The sequence below is a fragment of the Crocodylus siamensis genome, chromosome 4 (assembly GCF_052110815.1).
Source record: "Crocodylus siamensis isolate JL-2025a chromosome 4, ASM5211081v1, whole genome shotgun sequence".
Taxonomy (NCBI): Eukaryota; Metazoa; Chordata; order Crocodylia; family Crocodylidae; genus Crocodylus; species Crocodylus siamensis.
The window spans coordinates 205296004-205314639 of NC_143398.1; the positions used below are offsets into that span (position 1 = coordinate 205296004).

Below are 18636 nucleotides of genomic sequence, written 5' to 3' on the forward strand. Positions count from 1 at the left end.
TGATTCAGTGTTGCCTGAGGAAAGCATGCCATCTACTGAATTACCAATACCACTTTGTGCCGTACCTTATTCTTTATCTTGGGTTTACAGTCAAATTCTGACTTGATCTTATCCTACTTAGTTTATGAAATTTAATAATCACCACTTGATATGGTACAACTGCATGAAGTATGAGAACTTACATTTATATTGTGCCACTCTCATGCCCATATCAAGATTCAAAGCACTTGGCCAGCTATTGTGTGCAAAATCATCTGCCACAGTAATAAAGCCACACTGGAGCCAGGAAGTGGCAGCTGGTTAACACCACACAACAGGTTAGGATTACTGAAGTGAAGATAACTACCTCCACAAGAGAGAGATTTCTGATCTACCTTTCAGAAAGTTTCTAATCAAGGTTTAATAAAGTATGGCCTATAGTAAATTACAGCCTTGGAAAAAAAGTGTAGCATATGACTAGGGGGGTTGGAGAGGTGTCTGAGACATCTGAGTTGATTAAAAAATGAGGGAAAAAGTCATGAAAATTTGTTAACTTTGTGCTGAAATGTTAATTTCATCAATTTATTTCTGACAGCCTAATCATTTAATTTAAGAAACAAGATAAACTAAGAACCCTGAAAAAGCTGAGTTAATCTCAAATCACAATAGTCCTATAGAACTCCTTCTTATGCTTATGTTGTCTTTTACCAAAAACGTTAACCATTACAGACCCCCAAAGCCACAGCAACTGCTGTGATGAATTTGCCTCAAATCTTCATTCTTTGTTGTTATATATTGCTTGCTCTCATTGCCCAGCAGTCTACTGGTTAGTACAATACTATCTTTGTTCTTAAACTCTCCTCGTAGAAATGTCAGTCTTCAATCACCATTTGGGCTTCTTTTGTTCACTTCCACAAAATACTCGTCTTATCTAAATGAAAAGCCAGCTTGCTCCTGGTGGTACTAGCATATTTGTTCTAGATGTGGCAAATTAATGAACAAGACACTTTCCTCTCCATTGTATGAAATAATTCAATAGTTACATCATAAATTCTTATTTTTCAAAAAGCAATTTTAAGTCCTGGACCAGTTAGACAGTGGCTTCATGAAGATTTAATTGTAAGTGCCCTTTCACTTATTTCAAATTTGTCCAAAGTCACTAGTACCCAATAATCATGAATAGTCAACACCTGTTTGGTGACCCGTGTGAACTGAGCTATTGATCTCTGTGCAGCATCTCCTCTTCACAAAAAAACCACCATGATTGACACCCTTACTGGCAATCTCAGCAGAGAGGGTAAAGACTAAACAAGCATGGAGATTACCCTACTCTTATCTGTAGAAGTGGTCTCTCCAGGACCAGGCTGAGGTGCATTGACATAGCAGTGTGAGAAACCTTGCACTGCTTCTGTCCAGGATGTGGTTGTTCTGTGGAAAAATACAAGATTTCAAGTTTCCACAGCTTTGAAACCATCCACAAAGCATCAACAGTCAAGTTACATCAAGCACAAGTTTAAACTCTGCCACCTTCAAAAAGATCAGTTGCTTCTTCACTGAAACACTACATTTCATTGCATGTACTGTCAGCCATCTCACTTGTAAAAGAGAACTGCTCAAAAACCACAGGAATGCAAGCATCGCTGAACAGCGGCTATATAAAGTATACATCAGAAGTTGAATAGTTTTTAACCACAAACTCTTGAATAAGTCTCAAGATAAAAACAAAATGAAAAAAAAAAATCAACCTTTTCTTTCGACTTTAAAGCTTATGACCTATAATGCTCCATAGGCCACGAAAATATATCCAGTATAAACTGTTTCAAAGCTCTCATAGGCCTGTTTTCCATCAGCCCTCCAGCACTAAATCATAATGTAGGAATCTGAGAGAGAGAAAACTGAAGAGAAATTTCCTAAACTCTTGTGCAAAACCGGAGTCAAATGTAATTGCAGCTTTTCTTTTTCTTTTTATAAGACATTACATGATTATTTAACGCCTTAATTTATCTAGCTGTTTTTTCTTCATATATTGCTTTAATTTTATACAAAGACCTGGCTTGATTTGTCTGTAAATGATCTTTATGTCTGTTAATAATGAACACATTTTTATAGAGAAAATCATTTAATACAAAAACATCCCAGATTTTAAAAAATGGATGCTTAACATTGGGAACAGACATGCATATTAATGGCAGTGAAAGCTGACAAGATCTGAGCCCTTCTGAAAGTCAAACTACTTATCTAGGTGCCTAAATATGGATTGAAGAAGCTCCTGGATTTTTTTAATAAGGAAAAAATGCACATGCTGAAATGGGGAAGTCCTTGACTTGGGACAAACCTTAAGAAACATAGGGCCAGATTCTAATCTCAGACGCACTGGTGAAAAGAAGCGTTTTTTATCTGAAAATTATAACGCATGTCTAAACAAAACCAACCAACATTTTTCCTGTTAAATTATGTTCAAAGCATCTGACACAATATACACAGCAAGACTAATCAAAGTTAAGATGTGAATAAGTTACATTCTGCTTCCTTGAGTTCTCTCTGCAGGTTATAGTAGATACACTAGTCTAACACTAGATAATAATCTATCTCACGCCTAAGTCATTATGTAATGTTTCTCTCTGTTATTTAATAGTTGTCAGGTTTTCCCCCTTTCCCTGCCAGAAGGAGCTGTACAGGAAACCCTCACTATTTGCGGGTTTGGCATTTGCAGTTTCAAATATTCGTAAATGCTGAACCTGCATTTTAAATACACTTTATACACTTACAGGAGAGGAGCACTCAGGAGGTGTGTGCTTGCTGCCGCCAGGCTCCTGCTGCCGCCGCTGGAACCATGCCCCCCCTGCCACTGGGGGCACTGCGTTCATGAACTCAATGCCTTATTCGCAGATTTCGCCATTCACGGGGGATACGAGAACGTATCCCCCACAAATGGCAAGGGTCGCCTGTAATGGTGGGTGAAGGGGTTCCTGATTACTCATACCTTATAAAGTTTCTCAAACACTTTAACACCTAACACTTAAAAGTTAAAACACTGTTTTAGCTTAGAAGAAAAGAAGAATAGAAGAAAAGTCCTATTAGTAAATTCTTAAGTTTTAGAGTAAATAGAGGCATACTTTTATTATAACGTAATGGCAAACACAAATGAATGTGGAGTGTTTCTCATGTTTTTGCAAGCAGTGAGTCAGCCATCAAATAGTGAAAAGATAATAAATACCTGTTATTTTAATGTTGCAAGGAAGACCAAATGGATACTTTCCTACAATTCCAACTCTATTATTCCAGTTGAATTCACTGCCCAAATCAAAGTGCTGCTCCATGAACTAAAATAATGAAAAACAAATTAGCTTTACCAATACATGTTTATTATCTGCTCAGTTTTATTGCTTTTGTTATTAGTGCATTACTAAAACAGTTCATTTCAGTCTAAAATCCTGTCTTAATTACCAACAGATTTAATTTTTTTAACTAGAAGAATTTAAATTAAATTCCTGTTCAACAGTTGATTTTCCAAAATAAATTTAGTAAGATTCTAAGATTCTGTTTCATATCAAGGAATCTTCCATCCAAGTTTTTAATGAAACACTTCTGCTACAATTTTTACTGATAGGCAGAGTTCAGCTAACACTTGTTCTAGTATGTACTATCTGTGTGGTACCTTGTTAAGATCTCTCACTCTTACTTTATACTCTAATGGTGTTATGGAAATAGTTTTATCCTGTCTGACACATTTCCTCCATTATAAAGTCCAGTTTTTACATATTGTACTACATTCATAATAATCAGTCTTGAGATAAATTGGTGTTACATTTCATGCTCCATTACCTGCTCAGAGATAGCCTGGAAGCTATAAAGCTTGACCAGGCCCATGCTATTCATCACAATCAGTATTCCATTAGAAACAGCAACATCCATGACACTGTTTCCAAATATCTGGCTCAAGAAAAAAAGTGTGAGGGAAAAGATCATTCAGAGGGAATGCAAAACACCAAGGCTACATGATTCTAATGTTATCTTAATTAGCTTTACACATCAAAACTATCCAAAATTGGTAACTGCTTTAATTTTGAAATGTTTTTGTTATCACTATCCTCAAGCTCAGACTGCAACATAATATTTTGCCTTTCAGTATCACCTGATGTCAGATACTTAACAAATATTCATTTTCAATATGTCCCCAAGACAAATATTTTTTTTTAGTGTTTTTACAGATGCACAGAGGAATGAAACTTGGAAGTCCCACAGCTGGTTAGTATCAGAGCGGGGAATACAATTTAGAAATCTTGTTTCTAACTCCTCTACTGTTTGTCCTTTACCAGAGGCAAGTATTTAGTCTAGTTATGACTCTGGGACATCACATAACTACAAAATTAGCTAATTTATTAAGATGTCACTAAGGGTACAATATCAGATTCTTAAACTGGGAACCTGAATCCCAGGCATGTGTGTGCCTGGAGAGCTGTTTATGGGAGCTGGACCTGATGATCTTGCAAGGTCCCTTCCAGCCCTTACAATCTATGAGTAACTCCTAATGATGCTGCAATATTAGTTTTGTCAGAAGTATTTAACATATCTCCACTAAGAAGAAAAATACTTTTCTTGGAAACGAAGAAAAACTTTTCTTGGAAATAAATAGATTAAATTCATTCAAATTAATTTTGGGCTATGACTGACCTAACATAATGCCATTGCATACTTCTTTTTATATGTAAAGTATTTATGGAGGGTTTTCACTCTGATAATCAGATGTATTGTCTAGAAATGTGGAGTTACATTATTATTTTCATAATCTTAGATGCTAGTATGCTTTTATTAAAATTTCTAGTTTGTGCCATATTCATTTATATGGTTGCTCAATAATAATTCAGCATTTTGTTATAAACTGATCTGATTGATTGATTTGTATGTGGTACTTTTCAGTGAAATTATAGCACTGTGTTGCCATTTTGTGCCCTCTCATTCATCACCCCATTCTTACGTTTTTCCCAGTAACTCCAGTAATTCCAATGATTCATGAACTTCTGAACTCAACAAAGATGTTTCTTGACAAGTACCATAAAACCTCACTGGTAGTTCTTGTGTCAAAAAGCCCCAAAACATAGCACTACATTTATCTGTATATCACACGTTCCCACATAATACTCGCACCTTCTTTTGGGAAGGAAATGTGAGTATAAAAAAGGCTTTTTCCAGGATCTTAACTGCTATAGTATGGGCTCAACATGGCATTAGGGAGGAGGGGCAACAGCATCACTCAATGTCTAACTGCAGCTTTAGAACTACAGTTCTACTGCTCAGCAGCTATAACAGGGTTAAAACTAACTATATGCATAAAGGATGCACTTGCTATCTCCTGACCTGGGGGAGAAGCACAGCCATTATAAGGAGCCATTGGCAGCCATTACAGGGAGCCATTATACAGCAGCCATTACATGTTTCAATTCCAGTGCAGAAAATCAGCCTCCCTGCTTAAAACACCATTCCAATTTTGGAGGGCTGATTTTGGGGGGAAAAGGTATGCATGACATGAGTAAATATGGTATTATTTAGAAGCCAGACTTCAAATAGGACATGTTTCCTCTTCACTGACATTATCAGACTCATCTTTTCATTATCTTTCTGGTATCTTTCCATCTCAATGGTCATCAAAAGAATGTTCCTACATAATAATCTACTTAAATGGTCCAGTACAAGGCTGTCCAGCTTCAAAGACTTTTGGGGCCATATGTCCCACGCGCTGCACTAGCAGGGACCATATAACATGGGGGCAGCACTATCTGGGGTCACGGGCTGTGTAACAGTGCAGGTAGGTGCTTCCTCCCTTTTGCACTATGTGCACAGGCAGGTACCCCCATAGCACTGCACCATGCATGTGCATGTGATTGTGTTCCCCCACACAGTGTGGCAGTCTGCTTCACCTTCAGTTCCCTTCAGGCTCCCATCTGGCACTGTGTTGTATGGGTACTCTGGACTGCTGTTGCCGCTCGGGTAGGGGCATTCAGCAGAAGACAGAAGAAGGAGAGAGATCCCTGAGGCCCTGGCTGTTGCTGGCTGCAATCACAGCAAGAGAGGAAGGGGAGGATGGGTGGGTGCTTGAGGGCCCATGTTAACCTTACTGGAGGCCACATGTGGCCTGTGGGCCACTAGCTGAACAGTCCTGGTCTAGGATCACCTCAGGACCCAGTACTGGCCCCTTCATTTGGATGCAGTCTGTGGCTACTGATATGTGGAAGGTGGAATGTCACTACACATTAATGCAATGGGCCATACATTATTTCCGCAAGTTGTAAGAATTAGTCCTGCATTACTGCAATGTGCAGTGACCCAACTCAATGCCTTTTAAATAACTAGGCCTGAGACTATAGTTAATAAAGAAAGTAACTCACTTTTTTGTTTATCTCCAGCATTCCAATAAAGGAAAGAGGTAGAACTCTGAATACAGCAAGAAAAAACAGCACAGACTGTTGGATGCCTGCCTAAGGAGGAACAGCAATGATGAGCAGAATTATTATACTCCAGGCAATTATTACATGATAAGGCATGTATCTAACCATATGAAACCTTAATAAAAATTATTAACAGTGTCTTGTGCCCTCTCTGAATAAGGGAAGTTCTCACCATTTTACAGACGTGGAAGCTCAAACGTTGGGAAACTTCATCATGCCAAAAGCCATAACAGAGGCCTGGGATATCTCTACACTCCTGCCGCTGTGCTTTTATTGCAAAGCAAGTCACTTTTTATCTCAAGCTAAAACAGAAAGGAGAATATCTCTGGGGAGAAGAAACCAGCAGCATACCTATAGGCTGGGGAACACCTTTCTTGTCAGCACAGAGGCAGAAAGGGATCTTGGAGTCATTGCTGGCTCCAGGTTGAATATGAGCCACCAACGTGAGGAAGCTGTCAGTAAGGCTAACCGCACCTTGTCACGCATCCATAGATGCATCACAACCAGGTCCAGGGAAGTGATCCTTCCCCTATATGTGGCATTGGTCAGGCTGCAGTTGGAGTACTGTGTCCAGTTTTGGGCGCTGCACTTCAAGAGAGATGTGGCTAGCATTGAGACGGTCCAGAGGAGGGCCACTCACATGAATAGGGGGCAGCAGGGCAGGCCATACGAGGAGAGACTAGAGCAGGCTTGTCCAACATATGGCCCGTGGGCCGCCAAGCAGCCTGCCAAGGCATTTTCTGTGGTCCATGGTGCTGTGACAGGAAATGAAAGTTCCCACCCCTTGTCCCTTCCCCAGCCCCTCAGCAGCTTCCTAATGGCTGCTAAAGGGCTGGGGAAGGGACAAGGTTCCCACACGCACCGCATCAGCTTGACGTTGCCGACACGGTGAGTGTTGGAAGAGGAGTAGCCATGTGCCACTCAGGACAGGATGAGCCCAGCTGAGCAGCAGGGGCTCAGCTGCACTTTCCCCCGACCTGTGCTGGTTAGTCCCGAGCGGCACACGGCTCTGCCACCAACTCTGCTGGCTGGTGCAGACCCAGGCAGGTCTGTCCCATCTGGAGCAGCATGCAGCTGAAGCCAGATTCCCACATGCTGCTGGAGATGGGAGGAGCCCAGCCAGGTCAGCACCAGCCAACAGAAGTGGCGGCGGAGCCATGTGCTGCTCGGGACTGGCGAGCAAAGGCAGGGTAAAATGCAGCTCAGCCCCTGCCGCTGCGGCCAGGCTCATCCTGTCCCGTCCCAAGCAGCACATGGCTCCGCCACTGCTTCTGCTGACCAGCGCAGACTTGGCTGGGCTCCTCCCATCCCCAGCAGTTCATGGGAACCTGGCTTCAGCCGCATGCTGCTCCGGATGGGATGGACCCAGCCAGGTCAGCACTGGCCAGGAAAAGTGGTATGCAGCTGAAGGTGGCTTCCCACATACTACTGGGGATGGGAGGAGCCTGGCTGGGTCTGCACCAGCCAGCAGAAGTGGTGGCAGAGCCATGTGCCACTCGGGATGGGACGAGCCCGGCTGGAGTGGCAGAGGCTGAGGTGCATTTTCCCCCTGCCTGCGCCCATCAGTCCCAAGCGGCAGATTGCTCCGCCACCGCTTCTGCTGGCTGGTGCTGACCCGGCTGGGCTCCTCCCATCCCCTGTAGCACGCGGGAAGCTAGCTTCAGCTGCGTGTTGCTCCAGATGGGACAGACCGGCCCAGGTCAGCATCAGCCAGCAGAAGCGGCGGCGGAGCCGTGTGTCGCTCAGTACTGACCAGCGCAGGTAGGCGCAAAGTGCAGCTGAGCCCCTGCTGCTCCGGCTAGGCTCATCCTAAGGTTCGGTTCATGTTTGTAAAATACTTGGAGAGCCCCACAAAGATGCACTGCATAGAAATGCAAAATATATTTTGACTTATTTGGTTGGCACCTTGGGCTGAGATTTTCAAAGCTGAGTCAAAAGGCCAACTTCCATTAAAATAAATGGGATTTAGAGGGCTCCAAATCTTCTATGACAATTTTGTAACATGCAGATCTACCCTTTTTTGCAAATGTCAGCCATAGTTTGGAAGCTCAGCCAAAGAACGTAAGAGCTTCTGAACATAAGAGCATAAAAAGTGCCATGCTTGGTCAGCCCCATAGTCCATTTAGCTCAGTATCCTGTCCCAAACAGTGGCAGAGGTGGATGCTATAGAGGGAGAGTTTTGAACTGGTTAGACCCATTTCATTGTCACTTCCTGCAACTTCATTGGTGTCAAAGGTCATGTGACATCACTTCCTGATGTGATACCACTTCCTGTGAGGTCTTTGAATATGGCTCACCAGCCCACTGAATGATAAAAAGTTCGTGATCCGGCCCCACCTTCAAAAAGGTTGGACACCCCTGAACTAGAGGGTCTGAACCTATTCAGCCTCCACAAGAGAAGGCTGAAGGGGGATCTGGAGGCCATCTACAAATTAACCAGGGGAGGATCAGCAGGGAATAGGAGATGCCCTGCTTCCCCGGGCACCACATGGGCTAACTAGGAATAACGACCACAAGTTGATAGACAGCAGGTTCAGGCTAGACATCAGGAGGCATTACTTTACAGTTAGGGTGGCTAGGACCTGGAACCAACTTCCAAGGGAAGTGGTGCTTGGTCCTACCTTGGAAGTCTTTAAGAGGAGACTGGGTAGACACCTGACTGGGGTCATATGACTCCTGGGGTCACGCACTCCTGCCCAAGGCAGGGGGTCGGACTTGATGATCTGTTTAGGTCCCTTCTGACCCTAGCTACTATGATACCTGCCAGATGGGGCAACTAAAAATATTTCTCTTTGAACTTCTGTACAAGCCCTGTAAATATTTGGCTACATACACCTCACCTGACAGGATGAGTAAACCTACCTGCCGTGCTGCTGCTGAGAGCTTCTGCTGAACAGACTTTACAACCATAATTTCTTGAGGAGAATCCCAGTTCAGGTACCTGTTGGTGATAAGAAAGAAGCCTTGATGTCAGTATTAGTTTAGTCATTGTCTAAAACCTTCTTAAGGTAAGTGGCCCTTTTCACATAATCTAGATTAGATTATGAGAGTCCCAGGCCAGATCCCAAGGTCTCAGCCAACTCTGCAGGCTCCATGAACTGAGTGTTTAGGTTCTGAGCATTGATGGAGCTGTTTCCCATGATCTGAATCACTCTCCCTATTAGACAATGCAAAAAAACACTATACAAACTCGTGGATAGTAAGGTTGGCTGCTGTACCTTTTCCTCTGCATTTCATAAACTACTACTATGATTCTGAAGCAAGAGAGGGATCACTTCCTCTGAGAAGTGGGATGGAAGGGGGATGGGAAGTTTGCTGTCCTGCTAAAAACTAAAATGGATACATTGTGCAAAAGCATATGCATACAGTTAAAAATTGCCTGTTTCTAAATTGCTAATAATATTTTCCCTGTGTTTTATGAAGTTTGCTTTGCAGAGCTTAAAGAGACATTCTCGTATGTTGTTATTGCAATATTAAAAGTTGTAAAATTGACAGAGGAAGCTAGTATTAGCATGAACTTGTGGTTTTTTTGTAGCACATGCTCTTCTGGACAGGTAACTGGAATTTAGGGACAAATAACCATAACACTTAGACTGCTGAAGTTTAAAACTGTTCTTAAACAATATGGCATGTGGAGATTGTGTCCAAGAAAGGTCCTAGACTGAGAATCCCTCTCATCCATAAAATGGGTAAAGCTTAGGACCAGCACTGTAAGCTACCCCTTCCTGTACCAACAATGTGCCTTCATCCTGACTGGGAGGGAGCTCCTTGACTATAATTCACCTCTAATCACTGGCATCTGGGAGTCACTGAAGAATTTTGGGCTGCACTCTTTTCCTGCTCTGATATAAATTCCAACCAACAAAAAATGCATTTTTACAGTTCTATGGTTGTAGGAAGTATAGTATAAAGCCACGTTTTCTGAATACATAGAAACTTAATAACTTAACTTACAGAAAAATAAAAAATATTTCCCCCGGTACTGCAATAATGCTAACTATGAAAACATTGCTTATGTAAAGCTCAATCAACTTTTAGTACCTGAATTTGCAGTAGGATCCTGCAAGGTATATTTTTTCCAGTATTTCCCCAGTATTAGCAGAGAGACGAAGGAGGCAGTTCTGAGCTGTCAAAACTACAAGCGAAGTTTTATAGTCTGATAGACTAGGCAATGTTTCCCCCTACATAAAAAAAAGTCAGTGAAAAAAGTCTGAACATGCAAACAAGGAAAGTCACAAGGCCTAGAACCCTGAAGTGACCATAAAACAAAACAGTGGTTGAGGGTAATAAGCAGGCTTCTACAACATCAGACCTTATATATTGTTAAATCATATAAATCAATGACAATTGCCTACTGCACAAAACACTTGCTTTTATGCATTCTGCAGTTTAAAACCCCCACAGAAGTGTATGGCCTACATGAACATTAAAAATCAACTTTTTAAATCCCAGTCTTCCTTTTTTAAACCATAGTTTGCCAATATGATTGTGCAGTTGATCATGTAATTGGATATCACTTAGTCATGAGGTAATTGAACAATCATTGAAATTGTGTAATAAACTATTCCATAGTAACAGGCCTTTGCAGTTCTGGGATAAAAGTGACTTTAGCCCAGAATAATGATTCCACTCACAAAGCAGCATAATTAGCCTGGGATAGTCAATTTATCTTGGAACAGTGTCCAAGTGGGATAGTAATTATAGAATAGGTAATTATACTAAACTAGCTAATTATTTTGGAAAAAGCTACGCACATCAATTTTGCCCATGTAGACAAAGCCTTCAAGGTCTAACTGCCTGATATCAAATAGCTGGATATCACACCAACCGTACCCACAAAACAACAGATAGAAAAAATATCAAGGTTGAAGCCAAACTGAAACTCAATTTATATTAGCAATGGATAGAATTTACAAATCTTGAAAAAAAAGTGGAAGTAAAATGTTCTACAATAGAAACAAAATAAGATTATGACACTTAACACAGAGTGATCAAAGCTATTATTTTAAATTTTTGGTGAATTTGTAATATTCTTTTTAGATTTTCCAATTGTGGAGCACCTTCTTCCAATAATCCCCAGCCGCTTTTTAAACATAGCTTAAAATAGGCTGAAAACCTGATAGATGAGATATAACAGCTATTTTCACAAATTTTGGATGAGAGATTAATCATTGTGCTTTTCTGTCTTAAATCCACGTCTACCTACTAAAGATTAGAAGGTTGTGGATTTTCTTCTGAAACTTCTGGTGCTGGAGACAAGAGGCTGGACTAGATGGTCCTTCAGTCTGATCTAGCATGGCAAGTACAATGGTCCTATATAGCATTAGTAGCTTAAATGTCTACACTGCTATGGAACAGGTAATAAAGTGAATACTACAAAAGTAGAGCCCCTTTTGAGTTAACAGTACACATGCACAGTCTTAAAAGTTAGAAAATGTTCTTTCATTCTTTTTCTTCCCCCAAGATAACCAAAAATGACTGAGTAAATGTTGGCAGGAGGCAAGGTAGATTTGCACTTTATACACTAACTAAATCAGAGATTTATAGTGTAAGTTTTCATGAGCTCAAGCTCAATTCAAATGCTGTCAGATGAGTAAATTCTGCTTAAACTTCTGAAAGTTCACCTTTGTTCTGAGACACAGCATTGCAAATTTCAGTCTAAAAATTACATTTTAAGGCGTTTGTGAACAAATGAAAAAGAATGTTAAAATTGCAATGTGGTAGTAATAACGGAGATGTAGAGTTCATATATATTATGCACCAGTTTAAAAGCTTGAATAGAATAGCATTAGAATTCTTCTAGGGTCTATAACCCTATTACTGTGTAAACTGAAGTTACACATATATCAACAAGATGGTATGCCCCTAAAGATTCTGCCAAAAATAAAGGACATATTGAAAACTATACTTTGCATGCAATTGTTTTAAAAAATGATTCCTTCATTCACGGGGCAGGAAGCTCTCTATTAGTAAGGCTGTTTCATTGAAAAATACCAGACCATTTATGTGCTATCCGATGATCATCATTCCTGACAAGCAATGTGATAGTCCTTAACAAGAACACTGTTACAAACAAAGCAAGTTACCTATTAAATAACTGCTCCAAGCAAAGACTAACGTAATATATTAACGTGCACTACCTTGAAAAATTACTCCTCTTAATGGAGAAGGTTAGAATAAAGTGGATTATATGGTCTCTGAATATTTGGCTCCTTCCACTGAAATCATAGCAAACCTTCTACCATTTTCACTGGGAGCCATTTACAGACATCTGAAGTTGAAATTGACCCTTAAATTACTGCAAATAATTTCAAGTTTGCCCTTGTCATTAGTAAACAGTTCTTTCATAGCTAGATCAGTTACATCTTTACTTTTCAAAATTTCTTTCAAAGTAATCTTACCAGAGGACATTCCAATAATAAAGCATCCTCTATTTTTTCTGATTTAGAACATGGTGGCATTTGATAAAGTATTCTTGGCTCTCCTGCAATACTGAAAAAAAAGATTACAAATGATCAGTCTATTTTATAAATTACCTTCTGTCAACAGGTCATTTTGTGGATTGTTATAAATCGTAACCTCTTCCTCAGGCAGGGAGCAAGCTCAACTGTCCAGCATGCCAGACTATTCTTATTTTGCTAAGGGTCACTTTACATTACCCTCAGACTACTGGGTAAGATTATTGTAAGACGCTGTTAAAAAGCTCACCTTTCCTTGGGAGAAACATTTAAAAAGATTTAACAGTAATGCTCTTACTTTAATAAACTGTATTTTGTATTTTTTTAAATATATTAAAATTCACTCAGAAGCTAAGGAAAATCACAAACCCACCTCACTTACTACTCTACACTTTTTCAGCTTCGCCTACTTTAAAGTAAACACATAGCTGCCGGTACATATATTTTAAAAAATGAAAACACTTTACAATGTACAATCTTCTCTCTATAGAGGAGAGGAGTTAAAGTAGGGCTACGCGACTTGTAGCTAGTGAGGAGTTAAACCTTAGGCTCTCACCTAGCCATCACTCCCCGCATTGCTCTGGCTGCTGCTTCCTGTCTTTGCCCCAGGGGACAAGGCAGTGTGGTGCAATGTGGGGAACTAAGGGTGAGTCCAGGTTGTGCAGGGTGGGGGAAATCATGCCCTTGTCTAGCAGCAGTGAGGAATGGGGGTGATAGGGATGCCCAGTATGGTGGTGAGGGGGTAAGCAGTGCAACACTGGAGAGGTGCCAGTGCAGTAGGGGGAAAACATCCATGAAGCCCAGTGGCCTGTGGCTTGCCTGATGAGACCCATGAAGTGTCCAGCTCCTGTTGGTGTGGCCCTGGAGGCTTAGAAGTTGGACAGCCCTGAGATAAATAATGGACCACACATGGCCCATATTCTTCATGTTGTTTAATGCAGTACTGGTGGATGGTCAGATGCTGCAGTGATGAGCAGTAGAATCAGAGAAAATTAGAGCTAGAAGTCCATCTAGTTCAACCCTCTGATCAAAGCAGGACCATCCAAAACTATATCATCCCAGCCAAGGTCCAGCCCAGTCTTAAAAAATCCAAGGATGAAGATGCCACAACCTCTCTGGGTAACATGTTCCAGTGCTTTACCACACTCCTAGTGAGAAAGTTTTTCCTATCTAACCTAAACTTCCCTTGCTGCATCTTGAGACCATTGCTCCTGTTATCTGCCACCACTGAGAACAGTCTAGCTCCATCGTCTTCGTTGTTGAAGGCTGCTTTAAATCCCCACCTCAGTCTTCTCAGCATGACTGAAGTCCCCCATAAGCACCAGGGCCTTCCACTAGCTGAAGAAACTACAGATACTAGAACACTGGTTTGTAACAAGTTACTGGACCAAATTCTTTCAGTTGCATTTGTGTAAACCTAAAGTAACTTCTTAATTATATTCTGTAGCTGACAAAAACATTTGGCTCACAAAATACTGTCATGTACTGCATCACAGCATTGCATCATACATCCTGCTGGTGCAATAAACCATTTAGGATCAAAGTCTTCTCACCTGTGCTACTTATTATAACAGTGCTGAGAAGTCCTTTATAGTTTAAGAGCTATACAGTTTACCAGTATAAGTCTCTTAAATGTGTTTCCATTTCTGTCCTCTTCTTTGGGCCGTATGTGTATTTGCAGAGCATTTGTACCATATTCATTTATACGGTTGCTCAATAATTCAGCTTTTTGTTATAAACTGATCCGACTGATCAATTTGCACGTGGTACTTTTCAGTGAAATTATAGCACTGTGTTGCCATTTACACAATGGAAACCACATGTTAAAAAGGGACTGGATCCAACAAAGTAATGAATACCCTCAATCCCCTTTAAATTATGAAATAAGGCAGGGCAAGGACACCTTGGAGCAGAGGTGTCCAACTCATCCAACCTCACAGGCTGAATTAACATCCCTGAGCCAGTCTGCAGGCCAGACTGGGACTAGCTCTTTGTAGAGTGGCCACAGCACTGGGTCCACCTTGCATACCACATGCATCAATCCCTGGGGCCTGAACAGGGCTAATGCTGCCCTTGTGCACTGGTTCCAGGGTCAGCAGGGCACTGCATGGAGCGTATGCCCTGTAGCAGCCCCTTGTGCCACATGCTACGCGTGCAGGCTGCTCAGTCCTGCACACACGTGCCAGCCATGTGGCTCACTGTAGTGCAGCCTCTGGGGCCAGTGGGGGCGGGGGTGTTGCAGGCACTGCATGGGCTGAACCCATCACTGCACACAGCACAGGGGTCCAGGGCACAGGTTGCTTGGGTCCAACCCACAAACCACATGCAGTGTGCAGGGCTAGGGCCAATGCACAAGGTTGGTCCAGCAACCTGCACGCTGCATTAAATGGCACCATGGGCCAGATCCAGTCTGCAGGCCATTATGTTTGACACCCCTGTCTTAGAGGCTAACTGAGAAGCATATAAAATTTCATAGGTGACAGCCTATTTCATTAGATGCTATGAAGTCTGAAAGGTGCTCAAAATGTTGTAAGATTGAGAGTAGATTACTGCTCACAGGATCAGGGTTTCCCTTGCCAAAGAACAAGGTCCATAAGTCATCACAGAATAACCACAGCATTAGGAGATAAAAAAATGAGCATCTAATCATGCAAACACTGATACATGTATTTATCTTTGCTTAGATGAGTAATCCAATGGGAGTACTTGCATGAGTAAAGTTATGCACATGTCTAAATGCTTGAAAGATCAGAGCTTTCTGGCACATTCAGTGCTTGGATTCTCTGCTACCAACTCTGTCAACTCTGGCGATGTCTTTTGTGAGGTAGCTCAATAGATACTCAAATATGTGGTACTGCATATCCTACACGTCAGGAAAGAGCTTGTCACTCCTGAGCCCTGGATCAAGCAAGTATACATAAATACTTTTACACATCTGAGTTTTTACAGCCCCTGAGTCAATACAAATCCTGTCAGGTTCAATACTGACCAAAAAATACAGCTATGTGATGACTCTGATGCCACAAATAAAATGAGTCCTTGAACACCATTTAGTTTAGCTGTATTAGTATCTTAATGTCTGTGAACAAAACTGAGTTTACACCAAGATCTGAAATGACCTTTGTGTGGGTCATGCTTCTTCAACCAAAAGAAAAAAAAGTTTCCATAGTGATAGTGACTCAGTGATAAAATGTAAAGTAATGGAAATTTTCCATCATATTACCTACTGACACAGCACCGATAATTGTCAAAATAGATTCTTCCACTTTCATAAGTAACAGGAGATGTGGAATGACTTGTCCAAACTTTCCTGAATTTAGTACTTTCCTGTAACAAACAATAAATAGAAGGTTGTTATAACAAGCTGTGGTTTTGGAAAATATTTCATTTGCTTCTGCAACTTAATGACTGACTTTAGCAGAATTCATGGTTGTGAACACATAAAGGATTTTTATCCAAATAAAAAGGTCTGCAGAATTTTTTAAAATAATTCTATAACCGTGTACTGGGTATATCCAATTGTGGGTAGAAGAAACATTAAAATAAGGCAAGCATATTTTTTTAAATAATAAAAATTGAAAAATAACTGAAAAAATTGGTGTTGGAGGAAAAGGCAGTAAAACTGATGAATGGACCTTTGTAAGTAAACTAGGGATAAAACTGAATGAAAGGAGATCCTTTTCCAGTTTATAGACAGCACATAAAATACATTTTTAATCACTAACTTAGAATTGGCTACAAAAGTTTAACCTTTCACACTGGAAAATGACAGGCTCAGATCTTACCACTGTGCAAGAATACCCTTATGTATGTAATTCCATGAGGTTTCTCAACATCATCCTCCCCATGTGCTGGGGAAGGCAAAGGGAGTTTGTAAACTTGTTTACATAAGGATCCCAAAATGTTAGTGAGTTTAGTAACTAATCACAAGTATAAAATTAGGCATGTGCAGGATCTTTACCTGTAGCATTAACAAAGGCTTGGATCTTACAGTAAGAAGTGTGCAGGCCAGTGGTTCTCAACCATTTAACACTCAAGACTGAAGAAATCCCTCAAAAAATTCCAGCTTCTAGCTTTCCCTCATTTTTTTACTACAAAAAAATAACAGAGCAGATCTTTTCTTGCAAAACATCTTTTTGACACTATGTATTCCTATTTGAAATATTAAGGTTTATGTTGTGAATTTTGGGTATGTGTTGGCACATCTAGTATTGTATAGTACCCTTAAAAGGAAGTCAAGGCACCCCAGTGGCATGATGAAAAAGCAGGGCACAGGCAGATGACAAAGAGACAGAGTCCTGTTCACTTCAGCATGCCTCTCTGTGGATGCAGGTATGCAGACACCTCCATAGAGATCTTGGCTGGATGAGCGGGGCCTAGCCCTTTCTAGCTTGCTAAAAGTAAACGGATTTATTAAATGTCTGTGTTCATCCCAGCCAGGGCGTGGATGATCATTTCAGTTTCCTACCCAGGTAGTGTTCGGCTTCCAGCCACAGGACGTGTTTGTGCTTATTAGAAAAACAACCACTGCCTTCCTTCACTGGGGAAAGAACTTGACTGAGTTTAGCGCGGAAGGCCCAATGACAAGAGAACAGCAATCCCTTAAAACACTCCCATCCGCATCAACGCCAGACGAGTCCTACACAAGACCAGACACCCGGATTAGGACATTGCAGGAAAAAGGTTTTCCAAGAGGCAGTGTTATTATTAGTTAGTCAAAAGCTTGATGAGCAGGGAGCACTAGGGGTGAGGTGGGGTGGGGTGGAAGGGTTCCCCATACAGTATCTTGCAGGGATGAAGGGCTCCTCATCAGCCCTAGCTCCGGCTCCAGCCAGAATCCCAGCTCCTTGCCTGGCTGCCAGGCGGCGGGGAGCGTTACCTGGCAAAGCAGCCTCCTGAGGATCCCTAGGTTTTTCCTGAGGGCGACCCCAGCGTCCTGGGCGTAAAACCCGCGCACTCGCCCGCTCAGGAGGCGGCAGACGTTGTGGGGGGCTCGCACCCCTCGCCAGGGAGGCGCGGCGCCTCCAGGCCCCATGGCCGGCACGGGGGAAGCCCGGGCAGCCGCACCGCAGGCCCCACCGGCTCCTCCCCCTCACACAGCACCGCCCCCGCGGCACGCAGCCCGGTGCCCGCCCCCCCGCGCGGCACCCTGGGTACGGTAGTTCCCCGGGCAGAAAGCCCCCAGTCACCGCCTCGGCCCCGGGATTGCAGCCTGCCGGCGTCACGCCGAGCCGCGGCCCTGGTGCCGGGCAGGAGCTTAGTGCTCCAGCCTGCCGGAGGCACAGGCCTGTGGGGCCGGCCTCAGGGCCCAGCCCGCCGCTCCCGGCCGGGCACGGGCACGGGCACGTGGCCCATCAAGCCCAGCCGGCCCCGGGCGCAACACCAGCGCCGCGCAGCCACGTGGGCCGAGCTCCCCCTCAGGCCTCCCTCGGACCGGCCTTTCTCCCCAGTGCTGCCTTGAAAGAGTCATGCTGCCACGTAATCCTGCTAAAGCCAGGCGTAGGCGGTTACAGCGCATCCAGGGGTTGGTGTTTATTTTTTTTTCTTTAAAGCAACAGGGTATACAATACACAGTTAGGAAAGACACCAGAATAGAAACAGGATTTTTACATTTTATTTTAGTTTGACCTCTTCCGTACCCAGCCACATGCTTTTCGGTTGATCGGGGGAAAGGAACAAAAACAATCCTGAGAAGATGGGGCCCTCAGCAGGGCGAGGTGAGGAGATGGCTCAGGTGGCAGCAACTGCCCTCT

The 18636-nt window shown here is 42.4% G+C and overlaps 1 protein-coding gene across 3 annotated transcripts in view; it reads right to left on the reverse strand.

The window, feature by feature from the left end:
• DCAF17 (DDB1 and CUL4 associated factor 17) overlaps positions 1-18372 on the reverse strand; it is a 34948-nt gene extending 16576 nt beyond the window's left edge. The window contains exons 1-9 of one of the 3 annotated variants that reach the window (XM_090045483.1): positions 17763-18372; positions 16107-16210; positions 12827-12917; positions 10467-10606; positions 9288-9366; positions 6366-6455; positions 3805-3912; positions 3197-3302; positions 1310-1407 (exon numbers count right to left, since the gene is read on the reverse strand). In XM_090045483.1, coding sequence (XP_089901609.1) covers positions 1310-1407; positions 3197-3302; positions 3805-3912; positions 6366-6455; positions 9288-9366; positions 10467-10606; positions 12827-12917; positions 16107-16210; positions 17763-17918 — 972 coding nt within the window. In that variant the 5' untranslated portion in view covers positions 17919-18372. Of the gene's footprint in view, positions 1-1309; positions 1408-3196; positions 3303-3804; positions 3913-6365; positions 6456-9287; positions 9367-10466; positions 10607-12826; positions 12918-16106; positions 16211-17351; positions 17688-17762 lie in introns of those variants that run through there. The other 2 variants (XM_090045482.1, XM_090045484.1) reach the window with 2 other exon arrangements.
• Between the last annotated feature and the right edge of the window lie 264 nt (positions 18373-18636).